Consider the following 13,910-nt stretch of genomic DNA (forward strand, 5'->3'; position numbering starts at 1 on the left):
TTCCACCACCACCAGCTTCTTTTAAAGCTACCTGCTACAAACTGTGCACTAAGGTCTATCAGACCATTTTCAGTTTCACTGCAAGAGAAGGAACCAAGTCTTCTTAGCAAGGAAACATTAGAACCACTGCAAGCATCACTGCCTTAAACCAGATGCAAGACACTTTATTCACACTATTGTTCCCACAGTACTTACCCGCTAATATATCATGCCTTGATGATCAGAAAAATGAAAGGAAAAAATAATTTATTTTAAGGTGAGTAAACAGAAAATAAAAGAACCCAACTTCAATCAACTTATAGGTATCTGGACATTGGAATCAGAGGGTAAGGACACTCTTTTGTTTTTTATGTTTGTGTTACTGAGTTCAGACAGTGTGGAGGAGAAAACTGAGAAAAAGATGCCTGAAGGATGGTGAGACTGGGATTTGGCAGCTGACAGAGGGAAAGAACTGAGGTCACAAGGAAAAGCTAAAAGCTTCAGCAGACATAATCAAGTCATAGATGCATATGTGTCGGTATGTGTATAAAATACCTTATGTCACCATCAAAAAATTATTGTAGAATATAAGAGTATGCTAACTTCTACTGTGGCAGTTTATTTCTTCATTTCCAGATAGAAAAACATTAAGAAACTTTGCCAAAGCAAACAAACTGTAAGTGCAAATAGAGTTTTAAATTACATTAACATACTAGAAGAACATCTGGTACAAACACTGTCAACTTTCCACGCATTCTTAGATAAGTATTTGTGGTTAGTGTTTCAGCTGCACTGGGCTTTTTTAAAAATTATTTTTCTAATGAACTATGGTCACAGTTCATAAATGCTCAAAGAATGTTCTCACAAAATAAATAATCATGAATAAGCTCTCAGTATAAATTTCTCACCCCAAACACTGCTTTGCAGTGCATCTTCGTGTTTAACTCCCTCATGTGCAACTGTGCTGTTAGCTTTTGTGAAGATGGTAAGTAAGCTGTTTCTATACAAGCTACCAATTACTGCTTGTAATCCTCTAATTCACTGGTAAAACAGAATTAAAACATGAAAATAAAATACTAATCTGATAAACAACAGCAAGAAGTAAAAACATGAAGTACCTTTAGTAAAAATACCAAGATACTAGCAATGACCAGTACAAATTGGGCTGGTGCTCACTATGGAACAAAGATCTGGAGGAAGGCAAACCATGTATCACATATTCCCAGACCGAATAGCCTAGATAGTCTGTGGTACTACTGTTAGAAGGACATAACCAGAACACTTGTTATACATTACTAGGATCAGCAGTATAGCCTTTACAATAACTCTGACGTAGCTTATATTCCAGTTGCTGACATAGACTTTAAGATTGGCAGAGGTTTCTGCACCAATAAAACATGTGGACCAAGAAAAATATATTAAATGATCTCAGGTTTTTCTTAAATATAAGTCAGTCAGTCAAATTGTATCTTACAACAGTTTACGTCTACTTCTCACAAGTAGAAACATTGAAGTTGTTTTTAAAGAATGTTAATCCCAAATGAGGAAGAATGTTTGATTTTGCTATAAATACTTTGAAAATCCTAATTTTATTCTGCCACTGTTGTTTGGTGTCTATCAGACTGAGGTCAGGACATTCTCATGGCAAATTTCAAATTTTTACCTTCTGTCCTCATAGCACTGTTGGCAGGATCCTGCAAGGTCCCTACAGAATTAAAGTGATGCTCTGCTGAGTGATTTTTTGAGCCTGAAGTGTGATTTCCATAGTTTGCATGAACTACCTACACCTTTCTGCTGCCAGCTCTGGTCTTGCATGCCAGTGCACATCAATCCCAACTTGCAATACCCTGAATATTACAGTCTTTGGCCTATTCTGAACTGAGCAAAAACACTGTGCTAAAATACATGATGATTCCCCAGTGTCCACAAAACTTCATATTGGACAGAAAAGACAACAATTTAATTGTCCAGTTGTTATCAAGCAAATGACAAAAATCTACAGATACACAACATAAGGGTAATAATCATTTACTGTTTTAAGATCATTAAGCTCCTGTTCCTCATACATACAAAACTGATCAACATTTCATCATCATAAATTTATTATAATTTTTAAATCATTTTTGTTGACTATACAGATTAAAAAGCCACCTTTGTTCCTTCCTTATTTATTCTGGAAAATATATTCTAGTCCTAAAACATACTGAAGTGCTTTACTTCCACTGGTGACCTTAAGAGCTTAATACCTGCCCATACATAGTCTGAGGAAGTTCTGAAAACCCACTTAAAGATTTTAATTTTGGAAAATTCACATTTAAGAAGATACAAGATCCATATCTTTCATTAATAAATTTTCAAATGCAAATATATTGTTTATGCACTTACGCATTCCTCTATGATGTATTCTTATGAAAAGGTTTTCTAGGTTATATCTTTTATATGCTATTTCAGAAAGAAAAAATATTTATAATACATTTACTGATATTAAAAAAAAAAGAATATTCTTTTGATGTTTACTGGATCAAGCTCTGCAGAACAGAAACATGTTACCAAAAAGTCAAGGATTCTTAGCAAGATAAAACCAGGATAACATTAAATATTGATACTCAGATGAACCATATTGGTCATAGTAGTAAGGCAGAATCTGGCAAAGGAAAATTAAAACTATTGCTGGTATGTATATTACCAATTCCCCATACAGATGTTTGTGGGCTAGAGACAGAACTTAGCCATAAAGGATGACGAGTGATCCTGTAGCAGAGGTACAGCTTTTCATTACTGTTTCTTTACTCCTGTGGTCATTGCATTTTAGAAGTAAAAATACTTATTTTCCACCTTAAGGGAAAATAATGTTGCTTGACTAAAACGTTCCCTTGGGAACCAAGAGAAACCAAACAAAAAACAATGGAAAGTTTTCCTTAATGTTTAACTTGCTGACCAATGTTACTGGTTACACTATATTTGAAGAGAAATGAGCCTTTCCTTGGCTATGCTGACTGTCCCATACCATCAGGAGATCCAAGAGACTGGCAGTGCCTCCTTATTGTCCATTTGCAGCACGGGACTATTCATTGGGTTACTAAAGCAATTTTCAGTTCACACCCTTTTCTGAATTTAGTCTATGCCAGCTCCAGGACAGTAATACAGATTAGTTGCAATGATATATCAGAGAAGCTCCTGCAAATACAAAGGTGCAAAGCTTATTAAATTTTATCTTTGAAGGACTATGTATGATGTGATACAATTATACTGTCAAGGTGTAAGACTGAATGGAAGAAAGTTTAATAAACCTACTTTCTGCTTTCTCAAGAAAAACGGATATGCACAGATGATAAAAACCCGCCCTGCTATAACCACAAGGTTAATACAGTAGTTATCTACCAACATTTCATCCTGCAAATGAAACAAATTCCACATTGTCGTGGTTTAACCCCAGCCAGCAACTAAGCACCACGCAGCCGCTCACTCACTCCCCCCCCACCCAGTGGGATGGGGGAGAAAATCGGGAAAAGAAGCAAATCCACGGGTTGAGATAAGAACAGTTTAATAGAACAGAAAAGAAGAAACTAATAATGATAATGATAACACTAATAAAATGACAACAGCAATAATGAAAGGATTGGAATGTACAAATGATGCGCAGTGCAATTGCTCACCACCCGCCGACCGACACCCAGCTAGTCCCCGAGCGGCGATTCCCCGCCCCCACTTCCCAGTTCCTATACTAGATGGGACGTCATATGGTATGGAATACCCTGTTGGCCAGTTTGGGTCAGGTGCCGTGGCTGTGTCCTGTGCCAACTTCTTGTGCCCCTCCAGCTTTCTCGCTGGCTGGGCATGAGAAGCTGAAAAATCCTTGACATTAGTCTAAACACTACTAGCAGCAACTGAAAACATCGGTGTTATCAACATTCTTCACATACTGAACTCAAAACATAGCACCGTACCAGCTACTAGGAAGACCGTTAACTCTATTCCAGCTGAAACTAGGACACACATCAGCTTCTGAAGCAAAATACTATTCCTGACATTTTCCATAAAATGGTACAAAGACAAAATAAAGTCCAATTCCATGGCCATTATACTAGGTGGGTTTGCAGACTCAAAGAAGTTTCAGGAAATTTAAACAGATGCTATAACATGTTGCTTAAATCAGTTTGCACAACACAATAATTTGGACTGGACAATGTACTACACAAGAGGAGTATTGGTAAGAAAGGGATATATACATTTTTTGCAACAGAAAAGTTGAGATACTTCATCATTTGTCAGAATGGTACTAGCTGGGCAAGAGGTACCAAGTTAGGAAAAAAGCTTTTTATTCAAAGTTTTGGTCCACTTTTCCATGATACTTTACTGCCTCCTTTTCATACTTTTATATAGTACATAATATTCTATTCAGTTTGTTATTAATTTGAAAAAAAGAACAGTTCTTAAACCTTGCTGTACTTTTAAATGGTTAAGCAGTACCAAGAGCCTCAAGAAGGATTTCATTAAATACGCATTTTAGGATTGACTTACCTATAAAATGTTTGAACTTGCTCGCTTTAAGCAAACAAATTTCAAATATCCTCAGATGTTCCTAAACTGTTTTTATATTCTAGGCAGACTATAAAAATGTATGTGTAACACAATTACTTGGTCTAATTATAATATACAACAGAAGTAGGCTGTTCTTGAGATTCTCTGCAAAGAGTAATTTAACCTGTCTTATGATCACAAAATGAAAGACTGATGTGGGTTAAGTTTTTGTTTTGCTGAAAAGTTTTAAAAATATAAATTCAAAATGCTCATTTTTCTTTTTCTTTTTTTTTTTTTTTTTTACACATTTTCTTTTGCACATTCAAATGGGAGAGAAGGAGACTTTATAACTGTACTCATTCCAGTACACTGACATATAGTTCACATGAAGTAACAAAGATTCCCTACCTTGATGGACTGACTGTAAGGTCCTATGCTAGCAGGTGCCCAGTGGGAAATGCTCTGTACATGCATGACCAGTTTTTCATCACGTAACACATCATCTGTTGCAATGTCATACTTATGTGTAAGGCAGTCAATGCAAAACAGTACTCCATCAGGTAACAGGGTTTCCACACATACTCTGAAAACACAAGACAATTATTTTTTTTCAAACAGAAAGTTTGCTTGCACCAAGTTTCAGCATTTATTTTCCATAGTTTTTTCCTTTGGATACTATGTTATGAAATTTTGTCAGGAACAACAACAAGAAAAAGCTATGGGATCGCAATACCCTGCTAGCATTTACACTGTTTTCTCCTCTCCAAATAATGATCAGCTTCAGACTTCCAGCAAGATAATCTCCATTATGAAGGAGAAACTAGCACCATATCCAATGTCTTATTTCCATTTGGTTGTTTTTATAATGTGTATTACTTTATTAAGAATACATGAATTCTTTTATTAAAAAAACCTTGACCACAGAACTCTGGCAATGCCAGGTAAATTATGCTAAGCAGCCTTCAGACTGAGTGTAGAATTGTCATATTCTTACATCCATGCATTTTTCACTGAATCTCCTTCCAATGGTTGGACTAGAGGTTCAGGTTCTAAAAAGCAGCAGCTTATTGTTCCTTTACACGCTTCTCACATGTTACCATGCAATATTGAGCATATTTTTCTGTTATACCTCAAGCTGCCTGACAGACACACACTTATGACAGGATTGAAAACCTACTTAGGCATTCATTTAAAAAGTTCATTTTTGTTTGCTCCAAGGAAGACTGAGTGCCTGAATGGACAGACAGACAGACGGTCTGTTGCATGTGGCCAGTGAAAAAGCAGGGGATATACGGGGGGAAATCAACATTTCAAAGCCTGAAAAATAATTATATTTGCAGTCCATGCATAAAAAAGTCATTTAGCTCCCAGCAGGAATCCAACAAAAAATTACTTGTTCTCTTTACATATCATATAACATAATCTTACAAAATTCTTCTCATCTTACTTATTTCTTTCAAGAAAACGATTTTTCTCCCCTCCTCCCACATGCAAATACAGTATTTTTTCCTCATTACCATCATCATAAGCATGGATGAATGGATTTTCTGCTTGGGCTGGTAAATTTTCAAGACAATTTTGCAAATTTAGTGCAGATCCACACCCTTGAGTCAGTGCTTCCAGCATACTGCTTGTGAGAACTCCCACAACCAGGTCTCTGTGCATAATGCAATGATGCAGCCATGCAAACTGCTGTATAATTTTTCTTCTGGACAAAATGCAACATAAATCTGTTTGTTCCATAAATATAATCATAAAAAGCCATTTTCCTGCAACTTCCTAATCTTTCTACATGTTATTTTAGTGATGGAAGACTACGTGGCTCGCTATGCAAATGTGGAGGCTTAAAACATGCAGCAGCATGAGAAATGAAGGAAGCTAAATCAGGAGAAGTGTCATAAAGAGAACTTAACATACATAGGAGTGGAGATTCATTTTGTGTAGTTTACAGCTGGGACTAGATCCCTCCTCTGAAGACACACACAACCAATACTCCATCCCTCTGTGATTTAGTAATCCTGGCCTGCAATCAGCATTTGAAGAAGCTTCTTCCTGCCCTCTTTTAGTCTCTTCTGACACCCAGACAGTGTAGGAGAATGTGAATCTATGATGATATACATTATCTTAACAACGTCTTTTAACTATTTGTCATGCTATACTTAAAATTCACATGCCTATACTACACTTCATATTTTGTAGTAAGAGTATCAAATATAGTATTTTACATTAGAAAATTGCTAAACAGTTGGTTTTAAAAATATGAACAAGACGTGAGGTCTGACCTCACAGTTGACCCTACTTTGAGCAAGGGATTGGACTAGATGACTTGCAGAGGTCCCTTCCAGCCTGTATTAACCTATGAGCCAAGTTGAATTTTTCAAGCTATGGCAGTTCTGCATACTGAGCATATTATCTCGGATACTTAAGAACATGAATTACTGTAATAAGGAAAAAGCCCTTTTGACAAAGGCAATAAATTTTACAAATGGAAAACTAGCATTAACACACAACTTTTAAAAAAAAAAACAGAACAAAAATTTCATGGGCTAGGTGTTTGTTATCCAGTTTCCAATGGAAAAAACCAAAACAACCAACACACCCAAATAACACAGGAATCACATACTGCATACCTAGACCATCAAGTTGTTTCATTATGTCAGAGGTGGACTTGGATACAACGTTGAAAATTCTGTACAACAGATATTTAAAAGCTGTGATTTGGGGATCTATGAATGAAAGTGTTAGCATCAGAGTATTCAGAAGTCTGAAATAATTTCTTTTCATACTTGCATTCTTACTGAATATGTAAGTGCAGCTAAGCTACTCACTAACAATCATTATCTGATGGAAACACAAGATATTAAGAACAACCACATTAGATCAAGCCAAAGATCCATCTAGTCCAGTATTCATCTTCAACCACAGCCAAGCGCATATAAGCAGGGGAAGAAAAGGAACAGAGTAAGTAGATATTGGTACTGTCTTGAAACAACTGCCAGTATCTCATGATGTGCATCTCAGGCACCTCCTCAGCTAACAATTTTGCTTTTGTATTTAACAAAATAAAGAGAACAAGGTGAATAAGGTTTGTCACAAGGACCTAGAAGGTTCCAAACCTCATCACTTTTAGGAAGACTTAATAATCATTGATAGTAAGGCTTCAGTAAGGCTTTTGACACCGTCTACCATAACATACTCGTAGAGAAGCTGTTGCTGTATGGGCTGGATAAGCAGACAGTGAGGTGGATTGAAAACTAGCTGAATGGCCAGGCCCAGAGGGTGGAGAGTAGTGGCATAAAGTCTCACAGGTGGCCAGTAACTAGCAGTGTACCCCAGGAGTCTATACCAGGCCCAGTCCTGTTCAACATATTCATTAATAATCTGGATGATGGGGCAGAGCGTACCCTTAGCAAGTTTGCAGAAGATACAAAACTGGGAGGAATAGCTGACATGCCAGAGGTTTGTGTTGCCATCCAGATGGATCTCAACAGGCTGGAGAAACAAGCACAGAGGAACTTCATGAAGTTCAACAAGGAGAACTTGAAAGTCCTGCACCTGGGGAGGAACAAACCCATGGTCCAGTATATCCTGGGGGCCAACTGGCTCGAAGGTCCAGAGAAGGACCTGGAGGTTCCTGATGGACACCAAGTTCAACACGAGCCAGCAATGTGCCCTTGTGGCAAAGAGGGCTGGTGATATCTTGGGCTGCATTCAGAGGGGCATTGCCAGCAGGTCAAGGGAGGCAAAAAAACAAGAAAAGCAAACAAAATCCCACCAATACAGAAGAGTTGTCAGTTCAATCAAGTCACAGAGGAGAACTGAGACTTGCAAAAATATATTATTCTTCTGTAAGTCCATTTAAGGGGAGCATTTATAAACCTTATGGTATATATTAAGGCAAGAATTTCTGACCCTAGTGTTTTTCAGTTGAGCAGACCTGATGTGATTACTCCAAAAGGCAGCAAAAGTCTACTTCTAAGTCTGTGAGGCACAAACATTTGGACAAAAGCTTCATAAATATGGTAACAATAATTCAGTATATTATAGTGTATCATAAATATACTATAGCAGTAGCATAAATATACTATAGCAGTAGTCTAATCCTACCTTGCTGGTGGACACAAATCAAATTGTGTCACATAAACTGAATTTATAACATTGAAATCTTTCATGCTCTTCATATACAGATGAACCAAAATAATATCCTTCAGTTTCAATCCCTCTGAAGTCATATTAGCTGCAGGATAAAAATAATATAGCTGTTAAAGACAGAATATTTTAAATGTGTGTAGAAAGAGCATAGGCATCCTGGTTTCGTTCAGCAAAATCAACTGGTAATAACCTAAAAGTTGTCTAAACATGACTGAAGGCTTTGCAACATATTACCTTTCCCCACATAATACCTATTTTTTTCATGAAATTCTTTCTCATGTTAGTTTTCCAAATATACAGAAACAGAATACGAATAAATTTTATCCACCCTGAGCAGTGGTGAATTCTTGCCCGAAGAAAACATATCATGCATTAATGCGTATAGAGATACGTAACAGTCCGAATTCCTTGTACCCGTAAGTTTTATTATCTTCTATTTTTTTATTTTCAGTCTATGACAGCTAGTAATCTATAAAGGACTTTGAATCACAAAAGTATAGAACTGGAAGGGACAATGAGAAGTCCTGTAGTGCATCACACTCTTCAAAGAAAAGATCAGATATTTATATGGTATTCCAGAGGGATGCTTGCCTAAGCTGTTTTTAAAAACCCTCACTACAATAATAATCTCCGCATAAACAAAGAGTTATAAACGGCAAGACAGACAATAGGAAACAGAAGTGCCCACAGGAGAAATGAAGGAAAGATGAAAGCAGAGGAAAGTTCAAGCAGACAGTTAAAGAAAAGATACTGGGAAGTCACGATCATCTGAATGTGTATGCAAGAAGATTCCAGTCATAGCACTTAAGGAGAATGTATTACTCTTACATAGTCAATACCACAACAAGACACGTGAATCAGCTCTGCAGTGTGGACCTTTTGTAACTCATGAGCAACAGAAACTAAATGAAGACAAAATCTTCTCTGAATATAGAGCATATATAATAACAGTCCCATGTGACCTAACTTAAACAAGCTATGTAAAGTTCTTCTCAGCGTAGCTTTGCGGATCTTGTCCTTTAATGTTACAGTGTGTACCTGTATATACTTTTATATTTGTTTTCCAGTGGAGAACTACAAGAGTATAAAGACAATCTCTGTTGGTTGTTGCTTCAGTGAGAAACAAATACTTTTTGTGTAAAACTTTTCTGTGCTTTTAAAGACAGTTCAGGAGTTGGCACTCTTCCATAAAGGTTAGTTTGGTCACACCAATGCTGAATTTTGCTCTAAATGTCTCAGATTTACTTAGTCATACTGCTGTTAGAGTTGGCAATCTGAAAAGGGGAATTCTCACTGACAGAAAAGGAAGTGTGCACTAAGTGATATAAGAGATTATATAGCAATTGACATAGAACTACTATTAAGTCAAGATACATCTCCAGAAATATCAGCTGAGAAATGAGCACACAATGATAATTCTGTCCAGAAATATGTATGTATTTGAATGCTGCCTGATAGCAATCTCTAGGTCAATACCAGCTGCTATGTCACCAGTCAAGGAGGAAACAAGGACATTTTTCAAATTTCCAGCCAGCATTTTAGTCAAGAAGAAAGAGTTTTGGCCTGCAGTTAAAAGTTCTGCAGCATTATATGGAATACTGGAGGGGAGAAAAAAGCCCAAACTGACACCCCCATTCCCCCTGCCCCGGTCTAAATTTAAAATGCATAAGCCAACAAACTAACTCTAACTTGTGGATACGTAACAGGATTAGAGCAAATTGAAGGCAAAGAGATTTGGATAAATTTGTAATTTCTAGCTTTATTTTAAAAAATCTTCTTAAAGTAAGTAAAAGTACAATATCCTTTTCCTCTGCATGAATGAGAGGAATGATTGGAAATAGATTGCCCCTAGCTTGTAAGCAGAATAAAATTGACCTCCCAAAGCACTCTATCTAGCGGAAAGGCATAAATGAACCAGTTACCAACCCATCACTTGGGTTCTTGACAACAAGTTCCGTTTCCCAAGGAGAGGACTCTTACACAGCACATCTCCAGGATGTACAGGGAAACCATACAGCCCTTCTGTTGAATTTCAAGCCATTCACTGTTCCTAAGAATTTATAAAATTAAAAAGTCAGGTAAGACTCATCCTTACTTAGGCAAAACTGCCTAAAAAGAACTGACCCAAAAGGTAATATTGGCCGAAGTACAGCTTACTTTTTTAAAATGGGTTATCCAGGATCCATAGGCTAAGAGCCACAAAAGATGGTATGCAAACTGTCTGCAGGAAGTAGCACTTTAAACTAAATTTTCATGTAATAACAATCTATGTAGTTCCCTTCAAGCCTCTGGAACTTTGCCATGGTACAGCTGCACAAGAGCTACTTCATATAGAAAGCACTGCAATCTCTGTCATCTTCCAATCATATTTAAAGAAAAGTTTAGCAAAAGAGTTTAAGAAAATAAATGTAAACAGTAATGTACTGCATTCCCTCCCATTCTTGGCTTCACAGGAGAATTCCATCCACTTTACAGAACAACCATGTTTCATAACATCAAGTAATAAATTTCCATTTCTGAATCCTTTTGGCAGCACTTATCTGCTTTAGAGGTGATTAAATCAATTAACCCAGCAAAGAGGTTAAAAAGACTGTGCTTATGCCATTCTCACAGAACTGCTGTATAGATCATGAGTTCAGAAAAAGCCTTGTGCATATTTGCAGATCAGTTAAGTTCTCAGAAACAAATTGTTTCTTTTGCCATGACAGAACCATAATTTGTTCAGTCTTCCACACCCACTTCCAAAAAGAGAAAAACAGAAGAAAATGTGAGAACTGGCATTTTCTACCCAGGATCAGAATATTACCACTTTTTTTTTACTATAATACAGCTAATGCAAGTAATTTGCTGAAAGCAATAGACTACTGTACTAGTCAAAGACACATCTTTTTTAACAGATGCTAAGGCAAATTATATAATGTTTGTACTGGCAGATTTCCATTCAAATATAATGAGAAGATTTACACTAAATACTATTGTCTTTTACTAGAAGCTTGATCACATCCACCTTGCTGATTTCCAAGCAATCGAAAAGTAGCTTAATGATGTTCTACAAAGTATAACTTCTTTGCTTCTGAAAAAAGTTCTAGGGTTTATCATCCTATATTCAATTATGAATACTCAGCTGCCCATGCAAAAAAAAAGATTTTACAGGACAATACCTCACACAAATTCATGAACAAGAATATGAGCCTACCCATTTAGATACTCAAAATTATTTCAATTTTTATGAATGAAAAGAAGCCTGTGTAAACATGCTTTATTTAAAATTTAGAACGAAAAAAAAAAAAGAAACAAAAATGTTCACATTTTATTTTATATGTCAGTATCTTGTAAGAGGGGGATGGATAGTAAGGGACCTGGATTTCATGATTCCCAAGATAGCAATGTCTCCTTTACATTAAGAATATAAATGAGATTTACTGCTACTGACCTAATCCTAGATGCCAAAATGTGCAACAGCTTTCTAGGAAACTTAATTTAAAATTATGGTAGCTACAAAAGTGCTTTAGCAAGTAGACAGCATCCACAGCACATATGCACACTCACACACAGTATATATTGCAAGAAAGCTATAAAGCAAGTTATAAAGTGAGTAAGCACTGTGGAAATAGTGTTGTTACAGTGATATGAACACTACTCTGGCTTCCTGGGGTCTTCAAAAGCCAGTCAAATTATGATGTGTTCAATATTAAAGCTGGCAGTCTTGATATCAATGATTCCAATCAAATACAAAATGCAGTGGCAAACTTCCAACCACAACTTTTAAAGTTATAAAACCATATGACAATACAGATTCTTACTTAATACCATATTAAAACCAGTATAGTTAACAGCAGATAATGCATTAACTGAATAAAGCACCTTGGAGAGAAGAAAATGCTTCCCTTGCTGCCTCTTGAGCATTTTTGCCTTTTGATGGAAGGAAGTGGGCAGTGATACCTGAAAACCACTGGTAACCACTCGGGGATTTTCCTGAACTTCCAAACATCTTGGCTATGGGAAATGAAGAAAAGCACTGTGATTATAATAATGAAAGATTTCAGATTAACCTAGAATATATTTTAAATTGTTTAAGTAAGAAGAACTTCTACAGAAAAATATATAAAAAAACAATCACGAACTGTAAAAACAGCTTCAAAAAATATTTACAGAGAAACAGATATAAAACAAAAACTTAAAAGTGTGCTGCTAACAAAGCTTCCAAATGCTACTTGACAAATCCTTCTCCAACACTGCCTTCAGAAAATATGCCTGCAAGTAGTACTTAGCTGAGAATTTCAGTACTTTCTTTCCTCCTTTCCATTTTTGCTGACCTTTTACAATTTCTCTACCTGTTTTGATACAGACTTGGCACAAGACATGACACTGAAAAGCTAAAATTTTCAAAACAATCTAAGTAACAGAGGAACAGATTTTCAAACTTATATGCCAAATTTTAGTGGAAGTTAGGTGTTTAACCCGGTTCTGATCATATTAGCAAATGCATAACGTGTTTAGACATTTTTTTTAACATCCCACCAGGCACTTACCCATATTCAAGAGCATAAATACCATTCAATATCAAACACTGTTATGTTATGAAACTTAATTTTCAGGAAAAGTTTACTAATCTTCGGGTGTAAGGTAACAGTGATGCTGTGGTAATTCAATGAGGTACCAATCTATGCAATCGGGTTTATCTTGCATTAATCGCCTGATGTTTGAGGCAGTGGTAGTATCAGGCATATGATTAGTTACTGCAGCTCACCTAAGAGACAGTAACTTGCTAGGCTGCTAAACTTGATCATGCACGTCACCCTGAGGTTGCTTGGGTTGGGAAAGACTCATACACTACATAAGCAGGTTGAACGGTTGAATTTTGTACTTCATTTTAGAGTTTGCTTTTCTAGCTTCTGTTTTAAAACAGTAGAGTTTCAGTACTGGTGTAGTTAGACCTTTTAAATAAAACTCAATCCCTCCACTCGAATGATTATATTATAGTAATTTCATTCACACAAACAGAACGCATAAATGTGTGTTTTCTGAAAGAAAGAAGGAAAATGGGTTATGTTCCTTCTGTAAAATAACATGAAATTCATCATTATTACAGATCTATTCATTCCTATCAGAAAGCTGCATTGTAGTATGATCTCTTTTTTTTTTTTCAGGCTGGTTATTAAAGGTCACGAACATTCTTTTCAGGAGTGTTCTTATAGTAATTTAACAGCATACTCCACCACGGCATGAAATATTCAATATTATTTTTCTAATGAAAA

The 13,910-nt window shown here is 36.3% G+C and overlaps 1 protein-coding gene across 5 annotated transcripts in view; it reads right to left on the bottom strand.

The window, feature by feature from the left end:
* Window positions 1-13,910, bottom strand: part of DPH6 (diphthamine biosynthesis 6) — a 216,247-nt gene that overhangs the window by 113,636 nt on the left and 88,701 nt on the right. For all 5 annotated transcript variants that reach the window (XR_003921491.1, XR_003921489.1, XR_003921488.1 and 2 more), the window contains 3 exons: window positions 12,517-12,648; window positions 8,608-8,737; window positions 4,909-5,083 (listed from right to left, as the gene is read on the bottom strand). Coding sequence is in view for 2 of the 5 variants with exons in the window: in XM_030001618.2 (XP_029857478.1) it covers window positions 4,909-5,083; window positions 8,608-8,737; window positions 12,517-12,648 (437 nt within the window). In the remaining 3 variants the exon portion in view is untranslated. The remainder of the gene's footprint in view (window positions 1-4,908; window positions 5,084-8,607; window positions 8,738-12,516; window positions 12,649-13,910) is intronic.

This window comes from Aquila chrysaetos, chromosome 2, assembly GCF_900496995.4.
Source record: "Aquila chrysaetos chrysaetos chromosome 2, bAquChr1.4, whole genome shotgun sequence".
NCBI lineage: Eukaryota > Metazoa > Chordata > Aves > Accipitriformes > Accipitridae > Aquila > Aquila chrysaetos.